At 43.1% G+C, this 24,982-nt stretch overlaps 1 protein-coding gene across 2 annotated transcripts in view; it reads right to left on the reverse strand.

Annotated features, from left to right (window-relative positions):
- Nucleotides 1-11,287: 11,287 nt before the first annotated feature.
- The window catches only part of LOC148025007 (SH3 domain-containing protein), a 106,273-nt gene continuing 92,578 nt past the window's right edge, over nt 11,288-24,982 (reverse strand). The window contains exons 13-28 of one of the 2 annotated variants that reach the window (XM_087694706.1): nt 19,135-19,343; nt 17,613-17,884; nt 17,411-17,512; nt 16,787-16,963; nt 16,253-16,441; nt 15,932-16,170; nt 15,648-15,794; nt 15,343-15,544; nt 15,086-15,214; nt 14,698-14,841; nt 13,656-13,748; nt 13,203-13,388; nt 13,049-13,108; nt 12,841-12,956; nt 12,131-12,174; nt 11,288-12,051 (exon numbers count right to left, since the gene is read on the reverse strand). In XM_087694706.1, coding sequence (XP_087550832.1) covers nt 12,885-12,956; nt 13,049-13,108; nt 13,203-13,388; nt 13,656-13,748; nt 14,698-14,841; nt 15,086-15,214; nt 15,343-15,544; nt 15,648-15,794; nt 15,932-16,170; nt 16,253-16,441; nt 16,787-16,963; nt 17,411-17,512; nt 17,613-17,884; nt 19,135-19,343 — 2,221 coding nt within the window. In that variant the 3' untranslated portion in view covers nt 11,288-12,051; nt 12,131-12,174; nt 12,841-12,884. Of the gene's footprint in view, nt 12,052-12,130; nt 12,199-12,840; nt 12,957-13,048; nt 13,109-13,202; nt 13,389-13,655; nt 13,749-14,697; nt 14,842-15,085; nt 15,215-15,342; nt 15,545-15,647; nt 15,795-15,931; nt 16,171-16,252; nt 16,442-16,786; nt 16,964-17,410; nt 17,513-17,612; nt 17,885-19,134; nt 19,344-24,982 lie in introns of both variants that reach the window. The other variant, XM_087694705.1, reaches the window with a different exon arrangement.

Consider the following 24,982-nt stretch of genomic DNA (forward strand, 5'->3'; position numbering starts at 1 on the left):
GCTAAAAAAAGCTTCAAACATCATAAGCAATTGGAAAGTCATCTCCATCTGTATCTTCCTCATTATTCGATTTAAATAAGAAATCAGTCACCACATGTTGAACTCTAATTTGATGTGATGCCTACAACTCAAACTTATGAATCAAATGAATCCATTTGGTTGGTCAATACATCATATATTCTATTGCTTAAAAATAGCGACGTGAAAGGAATCGCCACATGTGACAAGAGCTAAAGATGGTAGGGGTGTCGTTGTGCCTGCCTAAGGAATCACAATACTACATTTGGTGTGGCCAACACTTGTGCTTCCATAATATTAGATACCATCTATAAATCCACTGCTAGACCATCCTATGAAGCAATATGTTCAAGAAGCATTTCCTCTTTGACAAAAAAAAAAACACTCTTCATGGGGTTAAACCACTTCGTGCTTCCCAACATATAGCTAAACACAACCTTAGATGATTCATATGCAAAATGACTCTTCCAAATACATTGAAGTCATCAAGAAATACCCATATGAAATCCATTAAGTAAGAATCAAATATCTCTTTCATGTTGTGTTGGAAAGAGAAATATGCATTTTTCAAGCCAAACCACATTATGGTGTAAACAAAGACTCCCCAAGCTATGGTGAAAGTTGTCTTTGGCTGATCCTCTAAAGCTATACAAAATTGCTTGGAACCACTAAAGCCATCCCGAAAGGAGTACATTTCATGCCTTGCCACTTTATCCAATATACTATACAAGTATAATAAAGAAAAAGGACCCTAAATTGTAAGCTTAATGAGCTTTCTATAGTCCCCATACAAATAGAAAGCTTTCTATAGTCCCCATATGAATATATGAGAAGTTCACAAAGTTGGAAGAGAATTAGAAGTAGGGATTTTGAAGATTGCTTCTTTCTAAATTGTAAGCAGTCTTCAAAATCCCTACTTCTAATTTTCTTCCAAATTTGTGAAACTCTCATATATTTAAAAATTTATCAAATGAGCAATCTAGTTAATTTGTAAGCTCAATGTTGTACAAGTTGTAAAATCTTCAAATAGAAGAATAGGCATGTCCACCATTGACTATATTAAAAGGGTTCCTAAAGCCTATTGGAATATCAGAGTTGCAGCATAGAGGAGTGTGCAAAAGAGGAAGAAGAGAGCTCACAAATTACAAGAAGTCTAAGATCTTGCTTATTTAGTTGCTCATGAAGTACAATTGGCACACTCTCTCTTCTACACTAAGAGAGTGACCCTTAGGGCTATGTATATAGCCACTATAAGCTAGGGTTATGGTTTCCCCTATCCCCTATTCTCTAGTCCATTCACAACTCACCTTCCCTCATGCACCCTTGCTTACATAAGGTTCTCATGCTATCCTTCTATCCCCCCCCCCTTCCCAATACCAAGGTGGCATTGAATTAAATAGCATGGAAATGTTCTCCCCCTCAATCAATGGGATGCCTTTATTAAGTAGGCTACAATGATATTTATGGAAAGATGATACAATAGATATTAAAAAAGGCGGTCATTAGGTGCTTTGAAGACATAGTTGGCCTCCAATTATTTTGGTACTTTAAGGGAGTTAGGACATTAATTGGTGAAATGTCCTATTTGCTTACATTTATTGCACTTCATCTTGTTGGAATATTTTTTCCAGTAGTTTCTAACAATATGCCCCTTTTTATTCCAAAAGGAACATTTAATAAAAGCAGTATGGACTAAGAGTTCATCATGCTTCTTGAGGTAGATGCTAAGTTAGTGTTGCCTTCCTTTTGATTTCTTTTCTCCTCATCCAAACAATACTAAATGGCATCTTCAAGTGTAGGATTTGGTACATTTGTTAGAGTAGTCACAAGAGTTGGAAAGACTTTCCCTATAGCTTTTAAAAGTATTGCAATTGCATCTTCTCCAACAACTAGAGCTTGGATTGAGGCTAGTTGAGCCATGAGTCCCTTCATGTGGGAAATGAACTTTTCTAAGTCTTCTCCCTACTTGTATTCCAAGCTGAAGAACTCTATTTTGAGGAAGATTTTGGAGTTCTTTCCTCTTGCACCATACAATTTCTCGAGCTCATCCCACTTCTTTGCAGTTGCAAGTTGATCAATGTGGTAGATTAAGGATTCATCTAGGTGCAACATTATTATGGCTTGGGATCTTTTATCATCTTCTACATCTATAGGGTTGGATGGGTCAATGGCCTTAGTCCCTTTGATGAAGAGCCAGTAACCCCTCTTCATCATTTTATATTTTTACTAATGCTTACCATGGGTGAAAGTCTCTCCCATCAAACTTGCTAATTTGAGGTTTTACATCAACATAGGCCATGATAAGAAGGGCTTACCGATTGTAGAAAAGGCAGTGGGGACACCATCTAATCCTTTACAAAGGCGGACAATAAGAACAGAAGCAAACGAAATGATGTTTAAATTAAATGAGTAATAGGATGAAAGTGATTAAGATATTAGCAAGATAACATTTGGAGAGGAGATGAAATGGTCTATGTGTTTATATCTATCTAACACATAGCCTTGCAATGGTCAAAAGAGAGAAACAAAGAAAGTTATATTAACGTCTACAAAAGGCCAAGTTGGCCTATGAGACCAAAAGGTTACATACAAAATGTTTGGGAAGTTTTCCAAGTCCCAGTAAATGTACTATCTGGTGTTATGGTGAACTAGGTGATTAGGTACAAAATGGTATACAAACTCGATACAATCTAGATGCACTTCAAGTGTAGTGTGGAACTATTCATGGAGCGGGTCATCTTAAGATGTCCCGCATGGGCCTTCTAGCATGGAGAGGCTGAAGCGGAAAGGTATGGTTCCCCGGTGGCGCTGTAGTATCCGTTGTATCTGTAGTAGGTGGTGTCTCTTGTGGGGGTGTGGGCTTGCTGGGTGTGGGTGGCAAGCTCTGTATCTCTCTATAGCTCTATCCAAGGTGACTCCTCGGGGTGGGGGCATTGGTCGGTTGGCTACAATCCTCATTGTAAAGGGGGTGACCGAGGGTCTATAGAACTCTTGGAGGGTGTGTTGCTGCGTGTTCCCAATTGTTTAATCCCGGTCCCGTAGAAGGTGGTCCCGTAGAAGGCGTAGCTCCAGGAGGAAGAGCCCGAGGCATTTCTGGTCAAGGAAGTCTAGTATTTGGGAGAGTGGTCTGAATCCCTCCTTGAAGAGGTAGTGGAAGAGGCCTCTAATCTCGTAGTACACAGGGCATCTACATATGTAATGTTCTTCTAGCTCTCGCTCCAGCTGGCAAAGTTCGTAGATCCTGTCCTCTAGTAGGAGAGACTCCACTCCGTCGATCTGTAGCTAGTGTGATGACATACGGAGTTGCCCGATGACACTTCGGACCCATGTACATCCATGTATCTCGAGCGTATAATGAAGCCGCCAGGTGTGAGGCGTAGGAGGTACTCTTGGTAGAAGGCCATCTTCTTCCCCAGATCCTCCTCTAGTATGTCCTGGTTGTGTGTAGCTGAATAATATTCACCTCATGACGTGATTCAGCTCCTCCTGACTAATCTTTAGGTATGGGCAGTCCAGACTATATTGTAGGGTTGGGAGGTGGTCCATGTGTAGCCCATGCAGTTGCTGCAGCTAGTAGGCCTGAGTACAGGCATACCAGCATTCAATGTCCCCTAGCAATGCGAGTTGTTTGGATGATTCTAGTGTGAGGCGGGAGTATCTATGTTGCAGTAGGCTCCAAAGCCTGTGCAGGAAGGTCATCGTCTGGGATAGGGCCTCTGCCCCACTATAGGTGGTGCTCCCAATTCGGCCCTCACAATCTCGTGTGGTATTGATGGTTTACTCCTAAGATCAGCCGGGAGATCATCATCACCAAGGGGCGTTCCATCTCTCCTCCCCTTCGCGCAATGACTGATCTTGTGTGGTTCATCGTGTATGGTAGAGCCTAGACCCCCATATTGGGACCCGATACAGAAGTGCCGATGTGACCAAGGTATCAAAGAGCCATAGCTTCGTCCGAGGTTCCTAAGATTGTAGACATGCACATTGGCTTTCCATAGATCCTAGGGTAGCGTAGCCATGTGTTAGTCTATCCACCACGGCCTTCCTCAGGGTGAATCTTGGCCCTGAGAATGTGATCCCCATGTAAACATATTTTTGGACCACCTCAACTATATCCTCTCCGTATTTGAAGTAGGGAACTGATTGGTGGATCCATTGGGTGGATGTGATGAATAGCATGATCTTGGTTTTCCCCAGGTTCACTATGAGGTCCCTGTCCTGGCAGAAGGTTCGTAATGCGTTTAGGTGACACTGCAGTCCCTCCGGCATGCTAGAGAGGAGAACTATATCATCTGCATATAGTAGCATGGGTATCAGTGTCCCCCCTAGGTAGGACCCCTCCCCTCCAAGTCTGTTGTCCACATAATTTGATATCTCATCGATGTAGAGCCCGAACAGGGTGGGGAAGAGGGGGCATCCCTATTTTACTCCAATAGTGCTAATAATATCCTTTGACAGCCCTCCCGATGCTCAGACCCAGACTTGTATAGAGCCAGGATTCCCCATCTCATCTATGTCGGGACTTTGAGCACCTGTAGTCTTTGCATGAGTCTGGCTCGGGAAACTGTATCAAAGGCCTTGTAGAAGTCCATAAAGCAGCAGTACATCGGCTTTCCCTGTGCCTTTTTCTCACTGATGGTCCGAAGTGTGAGGATGTGGTCAAGTGTAGAGTAGCCTCTCCTAAAGCCGGCTTGCCCCCGTGCCCGGTGTTGGTGTGTCTTGGCCCATTTGCTTAGTTCATGCTCCAAGATAAATCTGTAGAGCTTAGCCCAACCAACCATGACCGTCCGATAATTTGTGGGGGCCATGGGGTCTCCGGCCTTTAGAATTGGTACTATTGTATTAGCTAACCAACTGGCTGTGAAGTCTTCATGTAGTGTCCTATTGAATAGGTGGGCTAAGAGGGGGGTGGTGGTATCTCTAGCGAATGAGAGGTGTTCTGCTACTCGTCCTGCGTGGTCCTGGGCCTCGACCATTCTGGATTCTGTCAATGGTATCACGGACCGTTTCAATCCTGAAGAGGGTGAAGGCAATTGGCCTGTCCTCTGGCAATCGAGGTAGGGGTGGTTGTCCTGGCATGTGGTATAGTGAGGTGGCATAGCTATGCCATGTCTGTGGGGAGGCAATGTGTGTCTCTACTCGGGGTGCTTGGAATGCCTTCCACACCTCTTTGTTGTCCTACCCTAGGAATAGCTGATAAAGCTTGTGCTCTAGCCTAGATAGGTATGCCCGCTTCTTCCTTCGTACTAGGCAATGAAAGATCGTGCGAGCTTGGTGGTGTGTGTATTTCCCTTCGGCTTCCCCTTGTTGGAGGCGGAGGCGGGTTTCCTTGCATTCCTTGTCGTACCAACTATTCCGTGGAGCATTCTTGCTAGGAGGGGTGGGGTGGGGGTGTGTGTGGGGGAAGCACACGATGGCTGATGTGTAAAGGGTCCTAGCCAGTTGTGTCGTGAACTCCTCCAGGGGCGTGTGTGTGTGGGTCCATCTCTTGTAGGCTCCAGTATAGATGATCTAACTAGGCACTCGCCATCGTCTTGGTGAAGTGGTATCTAGGGAATCTTTGAGGGTTGCTCACTGGGGGGGTCCCCTCATTTTCAGGATCAAGGAAGGCAGCCCTAACAAGTAGTCCACTGTGCTACCTCCTCTCGAGCCTCTAGATGCATGCTTATGTGGAAAGCATGTGAGTGCATTAGACCTAGGCCATCTAGCCATGCCATTAAGGATGGCTAGTCTGTGTACCCCACCTAGTGCTAGTAAATAGTCTCCATACTCTGTGCACTCAGCTGTGTCCTGTTGATGTTCAGGTGATCCCCAACTCCTCCGGTGCCAGCTCTTTGCACATGTGGTCTTTGCTCTCAAAGAAGGGAACTTGGCTCTACGTTGTGCGGGCGTTGAAGTCCCCTGTCAGCTGGACATCTCCTATGCTCAAGTAGTGCATGATATCCTCATATAGGGGTAGGTACGGAGATAGCCCTCCCGATGTTGCATACAGGGAATTTGCCAAGGCGGTGAAGTAGCATACTATGACATATATGTCCCGTGGGCGGTTTGTATGTATCCTGATCCACATGAAACGGGATTCATCGTCCCTCTTCATGACTTGTACCATGTGCTATAGCTCCTCCCTATAGAGTACTACCACTCCCCCCAACCCTCTGGTCCCCCCTCAGGATCTGGCCCGGGGGCGGCACGTTGACTCCCATTTGTAGCCTCTCACTGTTGGTAGGTACATGCTAGGGCTTTAGTACTTCTAGATTGCTGAGAATAACCGACAAGTAATGATAAATAGATTGATCAATAGTATTTAAAAACACTAATATCCCACCTTAGTGAAATGCGTGTGTTGAAATCCGATGGAATGACGGGCTTGAGAGTCACCTTTGGGGAAATAAACTTTGAGTTTTTAGCCATCAAATTTGCAATGAACTTGAATCTTGCTCAGTTAGTGATTAGAATCATTGTTAATGGCTTCAGTTTAAAAAGCCAAGCTTCAAGCTTTTTGGCTATGGTTGCCAGACAAGGTGATAGTTAGGTTTTGACCCACAGAGGTCAACAGTGAAGAAATTTTTGCAAGTCCTCTTAAAGAAAGATAGCCTGCTTGGGGGGCTACAAATTATCTATGTTTTTTGGCTATGGTTGCCAGACAAGGTGATAGTTAGGGTTTGACCCACAGTGGTCAACAATGAATAAATTTTTGTAAGTTCTCTTAAAGAAATATAGCTTACCTAGGGGGCTACAAATGATCTATGAAAGCCCCTTTGATGAAGCTCACCAAATATAGTATTTGCAGGTCGTCTCTGCAACAAAAATTGCACCAAATTTGGATATTTCTACAATGTCGGGTCAAAGAGCGTGCAATGTGGTCTATTGAAGTGACATGCCAGTGCGGCCTGAGATGGGAAGAAGTCTCCAAAAAGGACCATGAGCTGAAATACCCTCCTTTTCCCTCACCATGTTCTCCCACCTAACTACTAGTCCAGATTTGACTATGGAGGTTGAGAGGTTAGGATGAAGAATGACACTTCCTTGTGCACTCAACTGAGATAGGATTAGGGGAAGCTTTAATGGATCAGAGATGACTCAGATACCATGTTGGAATATCAAAGTTGCAACATAGAGGAGTGTGCTCAAGAGGGAGAAGAGAGCTCACAAAGTACAAGAAGAAGATCTTACCTACTCAGTTGTTCTTGAAGTACAACTGGTACACTCTCTCTTTTACACGAGTGATCCTTAGGGTTGTCTATATAGCCATTGGAAGCTAGGGTTAGGGCTTCCCTTGTCCTCTAGTCCATTCATACCTCACCTTCCCTCATGCACCCTTGCTTACATAGGGTTCCCATGCTATACTTCTAACAAAACTCAACTTCAAAGAGGAAACCCTATAAATTGGCCCCATTAGGGTGAATAATGCTTCAAAAAAGGACCTTCTAGGAAAGTGATTAACTTGCTAATTAGCTAAGATTTGACCTTCAAGTTTGATCATTCAAATAAGAATATGTGGTTCATTTAAGAGGTCATAGTGTCAAGTGAATCCCTAATTTTACAAAAATGTAAAATTTTTGAAAATTTGTTTTGCTAATGTAAAAATCCAGGACCATTTATTTATAATATGACCAAAAGAGTATAGAAAATACAAAAAAGACTTGCAAATTATCAAGGTTGAGGGTTTTTGTACCAACTCTAAAAAGTAATCGGCTAGAAATCTAAAACTATGATTAGAATTGTGTTATGTGATGTAAAAATACCAATGGATGTTAGAGCATTTTAGTTATAAACCGGCATTTAATATAAAAATTGGTAGATGTGGGAACTTGCCCTTGTTTTTTTTTTTAAAGAGTGAGAGGCTTGAAATTCGAAGGATACCTCTAAGGTATACTCAAGGTTCGAACTCACACACCCATGTACAAAGACCCACACACTCAAACCACTTGAGCTACAACCCCATTGGCTACTTGCCCTTATTTTTACCAGTTGAGAGGAAAATCTTTACATGAGCATTTCTTCGAAGAGTTTCAAGCTCTAGGAAGGAACTAGGTACCTCAACCACATTAATATGGTTCGCACGTGAGGAATTCAGCTGCTTAAACTGCAGTCACCTTTATTGAAACCCCATGCACAGGACCCGCTTGTAGTGGGTACTATCGCCACCAACCAAGGTGGATCGTAGGATCTGATCGAGAATTGCTTGTTGCGCACATGGTTGCCAGGGTTGATAAGGAATCACCGGCCCCATGGCTTTCTTTTCCCCTCCAGCTGCGAGCGTAGAGTCTAGCCTGTCATTTTGCGCCTGCTGGCTTCTTGGTATCAGTTCCGACCTATTCACTCCCAGTCTAACCTTTCCGAGCGCTATTCATCAGCTGCGAGGGGTATGCAGAGGGCATCAGCTGTGAGTGGTATGAGGAGGGCTCTGCGCTGCCATCCAGCTACTCGAGCAAGCATCGCTGACCTTCCTTGGAGAACGAGCCACTCAAGTGTAGGGCTTCCACATGTACCACAGCTTCACTCTCGTCTCGGACCTCCCTCCCCATGGATATCTGCCTACCAAGAGCCATAATATCTTGCCCCCCTTGATCGGTCGTTGCCAGTGGCATCACACTCCTAGTGATATGTAAAAGCTCGCCAGGGCGGCGGAGCTCCACCCACTCATTGGTACTGTAGTTACAGATAACTCATCTTGTTGCCCTCAGACTCATGGCAATGAGATGGTACATAGATTGGGCGGGTCAAAAATCTGACAGTTGAGCCCAAAGATCAAGAGCACGAACCTCGGCTAATTTGACCTCATGTGAAGTTTTGTTAGTGATCTTGATTTGGATGCCCAATTTTCCATGTACCAACAACAAGAGATTATGTAGTAGTTGGTGGCAATGCTAACAATCGTCTCTCATCCTCTTATGAAACTAGGTTGTCTACGTGCTCTATGGCTATAGGACTAAACATATTGGCCAATCATGATTATTCTTTAGTTGATGGGCATAATGGCGTCTACTGCTTTTTGGATTAGTACAATGGATTAGTAGCCTACTTAGATGGAAATGCCTTGCATAGACTCAACTAAATGTACATCAGAAGAGAAGAAAGTAGTTCTCTCAAATATGAGTAGTGCTCAACAACTAGTCTATCATGATCTTAGGCCTTGCTGTTTTGGAGCTCATCAATAGATACTCCTCGTCATGGCTTATGGCTTTGAAAGGTGCAAAAAGAAGTGTCACCTACTGAGATGGTAGTGAAAGATGTTGAAAGTGGGCTAGTTTCTAGAATCTAATGAGATGTAAGATTGTAGCACAACTTATTGTGTGCAACTTGTCCCATCAACAAGTCTTGGTAGAGTCATACTCCTATTGTGTGACACTCCTTATATTGGCTATTCCACAACACAACCCTATAAAATGGTCTCAATCCAATCTATGGATAAGAAAATGTTGCCAATGAATTGGTGTTAAGACTTTTCTTGAGATTCTTCTATATACATGGTCAACATATATACAACTAATGACTCATGGAAGTGGATTCTTGAATAAGAGTTGGAACTATACTACTCTTGTTGCATGGTGATATATGTCACAAAGAGCATGATCTACTCCTACCCTGATGGGCCAATCTAATACAATGAATCTCAAGACGAAAGTAACCAAAGAAGGTGCCCACCAAGTACTCATGGCATCCCCAAATGGATAGTAAAAGAATGCAACAAGTGATGGCCATTCTACCACACCATTAAAATTGGCAATGTGATGTGCTCCTACATTCAAGACATTTCTCCATAGATTACAACTTCTAGTGTATCTTGCAAGCTTTTGGTAAGACCTATGTCTTTTCAATCCAATTCCTTGTATACGGGCTCGAACATCTCTCAAACACAAGGGCTTCCTACCCCCAATGATCTAGGCAAAATCATGGGTAAGTAATATTTGGAATTAGCTAAGAGGAAAGTAACACATTACAAGAACTTGCATCAACCCCTATAACTCCTCTCTTAACAAGACTACTCCTTGAAACCATGGATCCCTCTAACTGTATATGCATGTCGTTGATATGCAAACTCGCATCAATGTCTTGGAATTGTGAGAAGGCTATACTCCTAGCTCTAACGGTCCATATGTAGCACAAGGACCAATGGCAATCCTTGCAAAAAAGCATGTATCCATCCTCATGGAATCATTATAATTTTTTTTTCATGGGAGACGTGAGATACAATATTTAAAGATACCATAAAAGATGACATGAAGACCATTATACTCTCTTTACTTGAAACTAAAAACAATCGAATTTTCAAGAAAACTTGCATTTACTTCTTCCAAAAAAGAACCTTTCACTCAAAGCAAATACAAGCACTATAGCTTGGTAAGCCAAATGTAACATTGCACTTGAGGAAAAACAAGCTAAGCATAAGAGTAAAGACTAGGTTTTAAGACTCTGTAGTAAAATTTAAAAGCATTGTTTGACCATACCCAAAAGTGAATGTCAAAGGAAATGGCAAGAGAGAATTCATATATCAATGTATTAAAGTTCTAAAATAACTAAAATAAAGCTTGAATACCTACTACGACTGCCAACTTACAAATGAATAAGTTTTTTATGGGCATTTAAGCAACAAATAGTATCTTAAATTTGGGATAAAGTTTCAACATGAAGTAAATAAAACTGACTTCTAACCGATAGTAAGTTTTGATGATAAAAATAAAAAGGGCAGTACATACATCAAAGACCTTTACAAAATGCTCCCTAATTTAACAACTTTCTCCATGAGTTAGATGTGTATATATTAGTGTTTCCAAGCGCAGATGAATGTTATAGTTTCCATATTTTTACAGTTCTCATCTGATCATATTTTAAAGTTCTTGCCCAATGCAAATATTGAAGTCACTTCATTCAGACAGAAAAAATAAGCAAGTAATGCATGATCAACCAACAAATGCTAGTTTGCAAGATGCCCATTATCTATCGTCGAAACATGGAATACCAACATGTCAATTTTCGATTGTCAAAACAGTCAATACTAAAGAAGCTAAATATGATTGCTATTAAAATGAAGAGTCAGCCTAGCCACATCTCAATATGGGAAAATCTTTCTATTACAATTAGCTTCATATATTCCATTGATTATTGCATGAAGAAGAGAAGTTGATTGTCAAACTGCATGATGAACAACAAGAAAAACATTGTACACCAACCATGATGGCACATTACAATATTCTCAGTCACATATAAGGAACCACAAGCAATGACGACTTATTCTTTTGATGGGTGCATTTTAACTGCATCAGAGTGAACTGAACTCCTTGCCATGTATACACTGTACAAAACTCTCTCGAGAAATCCAATACATAATATGCATTGTACTGAACTCCTTGCCATGTATACAGTGTACAAAACTCTCTTGAGAAAACCAATACATAATGTGCATTGTATGTCAGAACTCCAACTTGGATATTGTTGCAGCTGCACATGAGGTCAAAAGCCTTCATCACATCAGCTTTCCAGTGAAAGTAACACTACCATTACAATATTCTCAGCCACATGCAAGGAGCCACTAGCAATGACAACTTATTATCTTTTGAAGGATGGAATTCTAACTGCATCGTAGTGCACTGAACTCCTTGCAATGTAACTCTCTCAATAGAGCCGATAGTCAGAACTCCAACTTGTACATTGTTGCAGCTCCATGTGAGGTCAAGAGTCTTCAGCACACCAGCTTTCCAATCAAAGTAACACTACCATACAGTAACTGCACTCAAAACATGGTTGACTTATTCATGAATTTGAACTTGAATTTTAAGGTATTGAATTCTCTCGTTCCTCCCCCATAATTTATAAACCACTTGCAGTACATGACTCCTTGCATGGAGAAGGCACGATATACTGCCAATCACTGTTCTTATCCTTATAAATTTCAACGCTCACGCATCCATGTGCCCACACATGCACATCCTTTTCGGTTGAACCAGGAAAACCAAGTCAATTCATGTGTTGCAGTCAAAGGCAATCATGTATGGATTGATCCAAAGAATGAAGAAAGTAGCACTTGTGAATCTGAAAAATACAAAAAAACCTTGATTGTAATCTTGTTCATGTCATGAAAAGAGCAAAGTCAGCTAAGTGTATATCTTACTGTCAAATATCCAGAAGTTCTGTAAGCAGTGTAAACCAGGAAGACTGCAGGCCAGTAGAGTACATGATCTGTCAACAACAAAACTTTACACATGCATGCATGCATGAATGTTTGAACGCATCAATTTCAAGGTGACTTCAGGATTCTTTGATTTGAAGCCTTAGTCAGCAACAACTTTTCAGCTATATATCAATGACAGAGCAAGAAATGCCAATTCAGTGTCTAGTGAGAATCACAGCACTAAAATTAGGTTCTCAATGTCTGTGATAAGACAACCTTGGGCTGCCTTTGTTTACTTTTACTAAGATGATGAGTTTTTGATTGAGCGGAGCATGTACAATGTCCAGTTATGAAGCATGATGTGCAGGGATCATATTCATGGTTTGTTACACCACATAAAATGTTTGCAGCAACAAAATGATAAGGCTAAAAATCCAAAGCTTACTCTCAGCCAAATGCCCAAAATCAGCAAATCTTTATTTCCCCCCTGAAAACCGCAATATCAAAGAAAGAAGCATGAAAAGAATCCATGCTATCAGGCTGCCTGCCTAAAATGATACTGTTTTTCTTTTTGAAACGCCTGTATAACAGAGCTATTGTCAATCAGCTTAGCTAGCTAGACTATGGGGGTAATGGTACCTCTGACTTCCTGAACCACTTACAACAATCCTTAACTAGCTGGGGAGGCTAGATCAGAAGTGAGAAGTTACCTGTGGGAAGCAAGGATTTCGCAAGACATTGTGCAGCACAAAATCTAGGATGTAACATACAGTATTGGAACCAAGCCAGAAATTTTTCCATCTCTCCCAGGTTTCTTCTTTCGTACCTGCAAATGTGGTGATAGTTGTCAAAATTTTACACCACCAAAGTACCTGTTTGGATTAACAGACAAAATACGGGTTTGAAGAGAGGAAATACATGAAACCATCCATCCACTTCGTATTCAATCTCCAATTCTTCTCCTGCTGTCAAGTTTAGCTGAGAAAAGGAATTGCATGGAAGCTGGAGGTAAGAAACTCATCCCAACATATGACAGGAAGAAGACAAAACTCACCATAAGAGCAGTCCATACCTCTTCATCACCCCCTGCTGTGAAGTCATATAAAGCCTTTCCAAACTGTGGATTCTCATGAGGTGGCTCATCATCATTCATATCCCTTCCAGCCATGTCATATTCAGATAGATTATCAAATGAGCCTGATCTTTGAAAGGAAGTTCCTTCAAACTGGTTCCTTCCTCCCATCACTGATGAAGCTGCCTGAAGAATTAATTGCAATACAAAGAAGGATATTTATACGGTTCCTTCATAAAAAGTTCTCTCCTTTGGTAACCATGTGAGTGCATGTCAAAATTGTGTTGCTATGGTGAGAGCAACAAAATGCGGATTTTCTTTTCTTTTTTTCTTTTTTTTTGCCTGGGGTTAATTTTTGGTGCAAGATACTGAATGACATTTTAATCTCTGCACACATGCAAACCTCACATGGTGATAAGCCCACTTAGCAATTCAGTTGAAGCATTCAATTACCATAAAGTCAGATGATTGGTCTTGATAGTTTGATGTTGATTCCATTGACAAATTGCTCATCCTACTCGTAACTGCAGCAGAGGATCTATTATCCTGCAAGTGTAGTTCTATAATGCTTCAGAATTGAACCAACCCCATGAAGAAAATCAGAGAAGGAAAGCATAAGCTCCAAAAAGAGTGGCCTTCAAACTAACAATGTTCAGTTTTTTATGATCAGTAACTTCTTTAAGTACTGAGAATGGACAACTATACATTAAAAGCTCTTTTGCATCCTGCTATAGCCATCATGTCTTGATCATTGCCATAAGGCAACGTCCAGTGGTAAAGGTAGCATTTAGCTTAAACAAGAAAGCATAGGACAAGCTACTGAGAAGCACGTGCTGCCCAGCAAGTGTTTGTTTTTGTGGGTTGAGATTATTAAGTGTTCACTTTGAGAAAAATATACATAAATAGATTTAGACGTTTTTCTTCAAGGACTGTGGAAGCTGCAGAAATTCATACAACACAACTTTGGTTAACACCTCGAATAACCCTCTTTCTGTAATCTATGATCATTTTACGATGAAATTCTTAGCTCTTTTTATTGACCTCCAATGGGAAAGACCCAACGGCAGCTGTAGCCCTGTGGGGCTTTTAGAGCAACATGTACTAATTACACACAACCTGCTTATCAAAGAATTGCAGCACATGTGAAACTTGAAAATCCGGTGCCTTTCAATTCAAAAGAAACCCTTTGTGTTTTAGTTAGATTTTTAGACTTTGATTCAAACCCATTGACACAGAAATACAAAGTGTCTCGGCACTTAGCATAAAGAACAATAGCAGCCCTAGCAGTTTTATTTGAGAGGAGCCCTTATTTCCATGTGAAAGTGCCACTACTCAAACAAAGGGAAAGGATGAAAGCTGCTAGGTTCACGCTACTACACACATGCAGTTTTCAGCTATTCAAGGCTGCTTCAAGCAATATAGATTCTGCTAACCTCTGTGTAAGACCCTGTTTCCAAACAAGAAAGTTTACAATAAAAGGTACCAGTACAATTACCCGAGTAGTTGAGCGGCCAAATGGTGATGCACTTGAACCTCCAAACAATGAAGGATACATGTTGCCAAAGTGAGATGAGGTTGTCGTACTGTAAGATGCAACTGATTCTGGGGAAGATCCTCCTGATGACTGCTGATCAACATCCTTTACATTTAAACAAACAAATAAGACCAGGTTCATATACCAACATAATCTTAATATTTACACCTTCCAAGCATTAAAAATTTCACTAAACTAATCATTACAGGGACTCCTCATGGTTGAAAGCAACAGTTCTGTTGAAATAGTGGTAGATAAGCAAAGGCAGAATTAGACAGGTATGATATGCCATTCTGAACACCATGCATGAGGGTTTATGACAAAAGAACAATCGTGTTAAGAAAGATACCTCATTATCTGATGCCTCTAACAGCTGTTTTGCCCACATATCATCATAACTGATAGACGTCCTAGGCATAACATTCTCTTCTTCAACCTCTGGAGCATCTGTACCAGCGCCTACCAAAAACTCATTCACCTGAGAAACCCAGAGCCACTTAGCAAGCATTCTTAAATATCTCGCCCACATACAAAATTTGTCTAATTTTACAAGTCAACCTCAAACATCAAGATGCTATTCCAATTGCAACAGAGCAAGGCCATTACCAGATCTACCGCTGGAGCATTTCCTGTCCACAACCCATCACTTAGACCTGCAACAAGAGGCTCATTTGACTGCACCTGTACTGGTGGCTTTTGCAGTTGATTGTATAGAAGATCAGATATTCCCATAGCCACAGCAGGATCATTTAATCCAGCTGCAGCATCTATTCTGTGACGATTTCTGTAAATGTTTATTAGTCCCGCACTGTTGCAATGAAAAACAGTCAGCGAACCGCATTGCATACAAGCTGGATTACAAAAGAATACTGGTGATGAATTCAAGAATACAAACAGAGTGCCAAAAACACCTGGTTGGCCCAAGAGGTAAATATTTTGCCCGAGGCACATAGCAGAACAGTGACACAAGATCCAAAAGCCTCTCGTGGGTCTCATACAGCACACGGAGCTCATCATCGGTCCATTCCTGCTTCCTATTATCATGATCTCTCATGTCCCTGCATGTTTCAGATTTGTGAGATACATCCTTCACAAAAAGTTGCAGTTTGCAAGTAATCAATTTAGAGAGAGTCGAAACACAGGACCACGGACAGAGTCTGGGACCTAAGAAAGGGACTTGGCATTCAGTATGTACTTGATAAGTTTATCTTGAGCCTTGTACATCTCGTCGAGCAATTTAATAATCGGAGAGAGAATAGAACTGAGCCCAGTTCCACTTGCACCCTGGTCCTCTCCATTACTGGAAAATCCAAGCATGTTTCTGGTTGCTCCCCCTTGTGCTAGAGCTTGTAGAAGCTCATATATCTGCAGTCTATATGGTTCTCCTGATCTGATGGCAATGGTGATGAGAGCTTGTGCCGCAACTATCCTCACCTGTTACATAAACTTTGGGTTATCCTTTTGTTCAAACCTACGAATGAGCCAGCATCATTTCTGTATGAAAGGGCTTCTATACCTCCCAACTTCCACTAAATGCACATCGCTGAAGACGAGTTAGAGCACCAGCAAGGGTTGGATTCCTTGAACTTGCAGCAGCTACCATTTTATCGACATCTAGCATCATTAATGCTGTACCAGGTGGTGTTACTGACTCCCAAGCATACTCAGAAGCGGCATAATTCGCATTCTCCCCCAAAAACCATACCTTAATAAATATCATGTACCCAAAGGCCCATAAAAGTCCAAACAAAAAGCTACATTGAAAAAAAAAACTCCCTCTATCAATCACTTAAGTACTAAGCAAATAGAATAGTGCAGGGGAAAGTTTACTATAGGAGAAGGTTATACAGTTGAAAGAACAAAATTAGAGATATCTAGTTCTCAATGCATGGTATTGACAAAGCATAAGACCTGATTCAGTGTGTGCTTGCTATCTCCTGATTGACTAAACCAAAGATACTTAATCGTGTGAATAAGACAAATGCAAAACCTCATATTTGTCCAAAAAGGCCATATGCTTCATATGTCTGAGCTCACAGATAAAACATACCGCTGCCTGAACCAGCCTCTGCAATGCAAGTGCTGATTTTGGGTCTGCTGCCGAAGCTCTGTTGCCTGAATGAGAAACAGATATTGATGCAGGCTGCGGTGGAGGTAAATCAAGAACGACAGTCACAGCTTCTAATGCTGTATGCTTCCCACTGGGTCCACACCCTAACAAGCATGTCTTTCAAATTTGCATAAGGAACAAGTCAGATTGATGTGAAAAGATTAAACTGAAAGCCTCTCAGAACAAACTATGAAAACAGGAACAGAAGTAAAAGAAGTTGTTATTGACAAAGAAAGCAAGAGCTCCCTGTCAGAATATCACACATAATAACACATTTCTTAACTCTGCATACTAAGATCTCAGTCATAGACTCATTAACACGTTGAATACTAAAACAGTTAATGCTCTACCTTCTCTGAGTAACAAAAGTTACTAACGTAAAGTCAAATCTACTTTAAGATAAGAGAATAATAAACAGGAACAACTATACAACTCTCAGCAGAAATCTGCTATAAAGATCAAGCATAACTGATGCTGATTAATGGGCATTTACAGTATGTCGGTTCTGATTCAAACAAGGATACGCAACAACAGAAACATCACAGATGAACAAGTAGCTCGAACCTTCCAAAGTAGCTGCAGAACATCAGAATCAATTTTTCCTGGAACTTTTGTTGCAAAAAGGGTTGCTATTTCCAAAAGAATCACTGCCATATCCGGAGTAGCCTGCACGAATGGGTGATAGAACGATACCATCAATTCTAGCAATTCTACATAGATGATCTGTTTTTAGTTCAAATAATTCAAAATGAAAATGATTACTTGCCTTAAAGCGTGCATGCAAAGTTAGTAATATTTCGTTAAGCAAAGAAGCAGGCCATGAAGGATCTGAAAGCTCTCCAGAGATTATAGATTTCAACTCATCAAATGATTCGTAAGGACTCTGCAACCATATAAGAGCCTTGATAACCGCACCACGGACATATACGCATTCACAGGCTACTGTAGTTCTAACAGCTTCTTTCAAAGATGACAGCATGCTGCTGATAGATTCCTTCCCAGCAGAAGCTGATGGAAATGATGCCATCTTACGTGGAACTGCAAAAGCATCAACTGGGTTAGTATACCAAGTAGCCCAAAATGAAAAAGCGACTTTCTGCAGAGATTAAAGATGGCAAGGAAACAGAATACTTCACACTTCAAGACTTTAGGCAACACCAGGCTATTAAATTTCTCACAAAACAGGTCAACAGCAAGAGAGATAAGCTCTTATCTTTAAGCAAGAATTAGCTGACTATAAGCAAGGGTCACAAGAGCATACAAATTGCATTTACAAAAAGCAAGGATGTACTGCAATGATAACTGTACACTTGTTTTTTAATATAGCTAGGCTTTGATGTGAAGTCAAGAAAGCAGGAGAAAAACAGTTTTAACCTCATATGGAACAAAACATTGCTATGATAGCTCCACAATTCCATTAAATAGCCATTTGTGTATAGACCAACAAGCCAAACTGCCTAGCCTTGGATGTCTGACCCCACCCCCACACCACACCCACCGACCCACCCCCACACCCCCCCCCCCCCCTTTTTGCGCCCAACACGCCCCCACCCCACCCCAAAAGAAAACAACAACAAATAACCTCAAGTCTAATGAAACCACCAAAAGAAGAGAAAAAAGAGTTCCCCCTTTCTTTGTTTGGACATAATTTTTTCATTTTCCCCTTTTTATAAGGCCTTTTGACATTGATATACAAGCCCAATAACACAAGCCACTGTGATGGTAGGGCTTCTGGTCTTGACAGAAAAGTAAGGTTGTCCTTATCACAAGAACTTCAGTATGGCGAATGCTCTGAAAGTGTCTCCAGTAAGAAAAAACAATTCCACTTTTCTTTGATGGGACACATCTTTTTCATTTTCCCCTTTTTATAAGGCCTTTGACATTGATATACAAGCCCAATAACACAAGTCACTGTGATGGCAGGGCTTCTGGTCTTGACAGAAAAGTAAGGTTCTCCTTATCATAAGAACTTCATTATGGTGAATGCTCTGAAAGTGTCTCCAGTGATGCATGCCAACATGACCTAGAACAATTGGTCCTATGATCACTTGGGTATACCAAATCAGATGACTCCCTCCCTGTTGATTCAAGTTACAGAGTACACATTAAGCATGATAAATATTGTCTGGACCTTTCTTTAAAAGCATTTGATAGAAGATGTATGAATTTGACATGAAAACTAACACGCTCACTTCACAGCATCAAGCACCTACCACTTTATTAATCTTTAAACGGCCAGCCTGAATATCAAACACTTGACTCAGCTAGAAATTGAGAGACATTTGTACCATCAGTATTGCTGCCATCATTCTCCAGTTCAGAGCCTGTTGAATCAGGTCCACCTCCACTTTCAACAAGAGGATCAGGATGGCTATCTTCATCAATGGCATATCCTCGCAAAGCATAAGCAGCTGCCCTGCTTTTTCCAATCTCTTGCACAACCCTTGCAGCTGCATGTAACACTGGTCGTATTGGACTCCGAAATGCAGACTCAAGTCTGCCAAAGCAAAAAATTGTGAGATTCACTTGGACATATTCAGCAGCAAAAGTGCAAGACATTGAAATTGTATTGAATTCTTGATTTTGATGTATGTGAAAGTCCAAGAACTAGAGCAACAAACCCTACTTTCCAAACACACATGATGGATATAGAGGGCTTCAAATGACTGTTTAATCATCTCTCCAATGAACCCAAAATGAGTCAAAATGAGAAATAGCAGAACCTGACTCAATGAGCTCATTATGTGCAATGCATTGGCAAGTTGAAATCAACTCTATATTTTGTACACATTAAGAAACTTGCAGAAAGTTGGCAAAGATCAGGGTAACCACTTTTAATCTTCAATTAATGACAAGACTCATTTTAATGGGTCAAACTTCACTACTTGGTCCAATCTAATGAGACATGTCCTTGACTCCAACAACCTATGGCATATTGTGCAAGGGTTGGTGCATAGTACGGGGGAGTTTCGGAAACAAGGGAAACGGAAACGGGAAAAATCGGAGTTTCAGAGTTTCGACCAAATTTTGGAAACGGGAAAACGGCGTTTCGGATTGTACACTAAAATAAATACAGTATTATTTGGGTATGTAAATATATCAATCCCTACAATAACATGTACCCAAATTTCATACAAAACTTTTGAGTCCATGTTATATGATTGAAATCATGATTCATTACACATATCACCACTCACGAGTGAAGATTGAACAGTTAAGACTCAATGGTTGAAACTTAAGACAACTTAACACAATTAAGACTCAATTTTCAAAACTAAAGGCAACAAATGAATTATAATTTATGACTCCTAAATCATCTATGATCTAAAGAGCAATGAAGACTGACATCAAGAACAATGGAACAAGAATCAAGATGCATAATAAGTGAAATTAAGATACAATGATACATGTAACTATGTCATGTGAATAATCAGTTAAAACTCCAAAGTCCAGTGAGCACTGAGCACTGTGTACTAGTCTCTAGACTCTAGTAACTACTGAGTAATAAATATCAACATCAATGAATGACTCGCAACTGTAGTCTGGACAACAAGGCCCGATGTCTTTGTTGGGAACACATGCCAAGTGGTCTTTCACGCATGTTACACTCCCTAAATTCTCCAATCCACAATAGTTGCACCACCACTTCTTTGATCCACCGGAGCCCTCGTATCCAACGCCATGATTTAGGGGGGGGGGGGGGGGGGGGGAAAGAAGAGGAAGAGGAAGAAGACAAAGAGGAGGAGGATGAGGATGAGAAAGAGGAAGAGGAAGAGGAAGAAGTAAAGGCTAATGGGAGGAGGAGAAGGAGGAGAGGAAGAAGAGGAGGAGGAGGAGGAGGAGGAGGAGGAAGACGAAGAAGAGGAAAAGGAAGAAGAGGAGGGGGATGAGGATGAGGAAGACGAAGATACAGAAGAAGAGAAAAAGGAAGAAGAAGAAGAAGAAGAAGAAGAGGAGGAGGAGGAGGAGGAGGAGGAGGCAGCGGCTAATGGTGGGAAGAAGATGAAGAGGAAGAAAACAAAGAGGAAGAAAAAGAAGAGGAGGAGGAGGAGGATAAGGAAGGTGAAGAAGAGGAGGAAGAGGAAGAAGAGGAAGAAGTAAAGGCTAATGGAAGGAGGAGGAGGAGGAGAGGAAGAAGAGGAAGAAGAGGAAGAAGAAGAGGAGGAGAAGGATGAGGAAGACGAAGAAGAGGAAAAGAAAGAAGAGAAGGAGGATGAGGATGAGGATGAGGATAAGGAAGATGAAGAAGAAGAGGAAAAGGAAGAAAAAGAAGAAGAAGAGGAAGAGGAAGAGGAAGAGGAAGAGGAAGAGGAAGAAGAGAAGGAGGAGGAGGAGGAGGAGGAGGAGGAGGAGGAAGAGGAAGAGGAAGAGGCTAATGGGGGGAAGAAGAGGGGGGAAGAAGAGGAAGAGGAAGAAGAAGAAGAGGAGGGGGATGAGGATGAGGAAGAGGAAGAGGAAGAAGAGGAGGAAGAGGAAGAGGAAGAAGTAAAGGCTAATGGGAGGAGGAGGAGGAGGAGGAGGAGAGGAAGAAGAGGAGGAAGAGGAGGAGGAGGAGGAGGAGGAGGAGGAGGAGGAGGAGGAGGAGGAGGCGGCGGCGGTGGGGGTGGGGGTTAGAGTGCCCCAAAACGGACCCCAGGATGCCAAAACGCCGGTCTGCCATTTCCATTTCGGTTCGAAACGGCCAGTCCGTTTCAGCAGCCCCGAAACGCCGTTTCGGGGTACTAAGGGTTGGTGGAACCCAACCTGATCCCACACTTGATCCATACAAGATACTTGTAACAAAGATGTGAAATTTTGAGATGCTTTAATCTTGCTCCTTTTTTCTTTTTGCAAGTAAAATGTGGCTGATTATATTACTCAAAAAAACTGATTACAACGGAGTGCTCATGCTCAACAGACTAGTTGGAGCTGATGCAAAGTCATAATTACATCATGTGTACAAGCCTCTCAAGGCGGTCTCGGGAGATAGGGGCTTCATGGAGGGGGGGTGTATCGCCATCTGCGTCGGCTGCCTGTCTGCATCACAAAGAACAAGTCTTGACCGCCCCAAGTGTGCATGAATTGACAACGGAGCTCTTGACGAGCCCTGGACTCGCCTTGCACCTGATCCCATCAGCCGCGTAGGGAGTGGATGATGGAGGTCCATAGCTCTACTAAGGTCGCATGTACAAAAAGTCTCTCTCCGCCAAAAGCCTACTGACACCGCGCCTTCCAGATATGCCATCCAGTAAGACTCCCTATGATCTTCCATACCTCAGAGTGGTCTGCTGTGGGCTCCAGGACCTGGTGGATGGGTAGAGCCTCCAAACCGACCACTGCACACGACCCTGCCTCGATAATGAATATCATGTCCTGCATCCCGGCCTCATAGAGAAGGTGACGGCCCTAGCTAACTGCCTGCCAGCAGAAAGCTCCCCATGAGATACATCCAAGGCTGGGTATTATACAACGAAGGATGCGGCATGCTCCTCTCCACACAAGTTGCGCCTCCTCACATGGCCAAAGGCAATGCTTTGGGATTTCCAAAGGCTACTGTGTACAGCGCTTACAACCTTCCTCCTACATCTGGGCAAGCCAACTTCCCACCACCAAGCCTCCATGTACCACCAGCCATAAAAAATACGATACCCTTCTCGGCCTCCAGCTATCCCATAGGCGGCGCCAAAAAGCCCGTCGGAAAGGCTTCGTGATGTTGTACTCCACCCAGTGCCTGCTACGTGATGACGCCCAATCCAAATCCTCCTGCATTAGTACGTGTCTGCCAATCCTAGCAGTGTACTCCAGGAACTTCAATGGCTTCTTGGCGACCGCAGTGGCCGGCCATAGCCACTCTCTTGGATCCCACTCCAGCTCATCAAGTGGTCTACTCTCCCAGATCCAAAGGCGCCACTCCCTGAGCTCCCTCCAGAAAACATAGGGGTCCAATCGCCATGCCTTCCCCTGAAGGCCCACCACCCGAATCCTCCTCCATGAAAGGGTAGCTAGCCCCTCATCCTGCTACCCTCTATCAAGGGCCAGACGCCCCCCCTCCTGAACGGTGAAGAAAATCCCCTGTGGGGCGCAGCCCATCCTACCTGCCACTTGTAGGGGGATGCCTGCTAGTGAAAACCTAGCGGCCCATACCTCCCCGGGCTCTATCGGCTCTCATATCGGAGAAGCGAGCCACTCCAAAGGTATCGCTGCATCTATCTCCCTTCTCCTCAACTTCACTTCTCTCTGGCAGCCTGATACACACTGCAGCACCTCCTCGTTCACCATCCTGTATACCTCCTGCCAAGTCATGATGGTACGGGCAGGGCCGGCCTCCCAACCAGCCCACTAGATGTGGGGACGCTCGCCAATCTGTATCCCTTCGCGATCTTTGACCTGGGGGTTCCAATTCATCGGTCGATGATCTATCTCCTCCTGGCAGCCTAGGGGCTTTGGATTAGGACCTTGCGGAGACCCTGCCACACGCGAAGTAAGCTGCGTAGAAAAGGTGATCTGGGCTGACATGAAGATCCATCTCAGGGACGGCCTCCACTCCCCGCCAAGTCTCGGTCTACAATCCTAAAGACCCTCCTGCAAATAAGACTTTCTAGGTCTGTCCGCCTGGAATGAGGCCACAGACAACTAGCTTGCCCAAGAGGGCCATACTCTAATACTCTAGGTCTATGATCCCAAGCCCTCCCTCTAACCGATGCCGTATGATGGTCGCCCACGCCACCTTGGCCTTGGAATCCGTAGAGCCATCTGACCCTAACCAAAGGAAATTCCGCACTAGGCGGCGAAGCTACACTAAGCAGGATAAGGAGAAGCACCAACACGAGGCGATGTACCAGGTCGTTGCTAGGAGAACCTGGTTGACCACCAGGGCTCGGCCAGCTAGTGAGAGGTGAGCCGTGCTCCAGTAGGTCAGCTTCCTCCGAATAGAATCAAAGACAGGAAAAAACCACTGGGCAGGAGTGATGTCAAGTCCCACCTGGAACCCTAGGTACCGGATGGTCTGCCCTCTGCTCACCCATCTAAACCCCATGTGAATGCCCCACTCCGTACTAGAGTTCGGATCTGTGAGGAAACCAACCGACTTTCGCAAGTTGATTTTCGCTCTGGCTGCAGAACAGAACACGTCAAGAGCCAGCCTCACTCTCTCCAGTATCAACTCATCGTCCTCAATGTAGAGTGTTGTGTCATTTGCATACTCTGAGTATAACAACTCAGACTCCTCTCTCATTGGAAGTCGGAGGCCACATAATCCGCTCACACGTGACCTGAGGAAGTGAGACATCGCCTCTACAAAGAGTAGAAATAGGTATGGGCCAGGGGGCAGCCCTGTCGGATCAATCTCTCAAACCGAAACTCCTCCCCTCGCCTTCCACCTATGAGAATCTTGCTGATGGCCAATCTGTAAAGTGTAGAGACCCCACGAATCCAAACCTAGGGGAAACCCAACCTCACCATGGTGCCCTCTAGAAAATCCCAATCCACCCTGTCATAAGCTTTCTCGAAATCCAAGAGTAGTACGGCCAATCTCTGCCCACTGTACTGAGCCCACTCTGTCGCCTCAAAGAAGGTGAAAACATTGTCTAGGATGCTCCTATCCTGAACAAAGCCTGTCTGTGTGTCATGGATGATGTCTAGAAGCACGAGGCGTAGTCACCTACCAATCATCTTTGCCAATGCCTTATAGGCCACTGACAATAAGGTGATCGGTCTCCACTGGGAAAGCTCCAACCAGTCTCCCCCTTTGGGGAGAAGACTGATAAGGCCTGCCGAAAGTCCTTGGCATCTGTCCTGAAGTGAAAATCTCCTGGAAGGCCATCAGTAGGAGGTCCTTCACCACTTCCCAATAGGTAGTGAAGAAGGCCTAAGAGAGGCCATCCTCTCCCGGGCATTTCTGCCCATCCTGTGTATGAAAAGTCTTCTCTAGTTCCTTCTCTGTGAAGGGGGCTAGGAGGGAGTGTCCCATCTCCTCTGTGACGAGGGACAAGATGTGATCCCAGACCTGCTATCTACATTGCTGTTCTCTAGCTAAGGCTGACTCCTGCTGGAAAAGGGGCCTGAAGTAGTCAATGGCAATCTCCATCACCTCGTCTGGGCTAGAACGAGTCCTCCCATACTGATCCTAGAGGCTGCATATCTGCTCTCCTGCAGTGC

This window comes from Lygodium microphyllum, chromosome 15, assembly GCF_053477565.2.
Source record: "Lygodium microphyllum isolate KBCC chromosome 15, Lygodium_microphyllum_v1.1.10, whole genome shotgun sequence".
NCBI classification, from domain to species: Eukaryota; Viridiplantae; Streptophyta; class Polypodiopsida; order Schizaeales; family Lygodiaceae; genus Lygodium; species Lygodium microphyllum.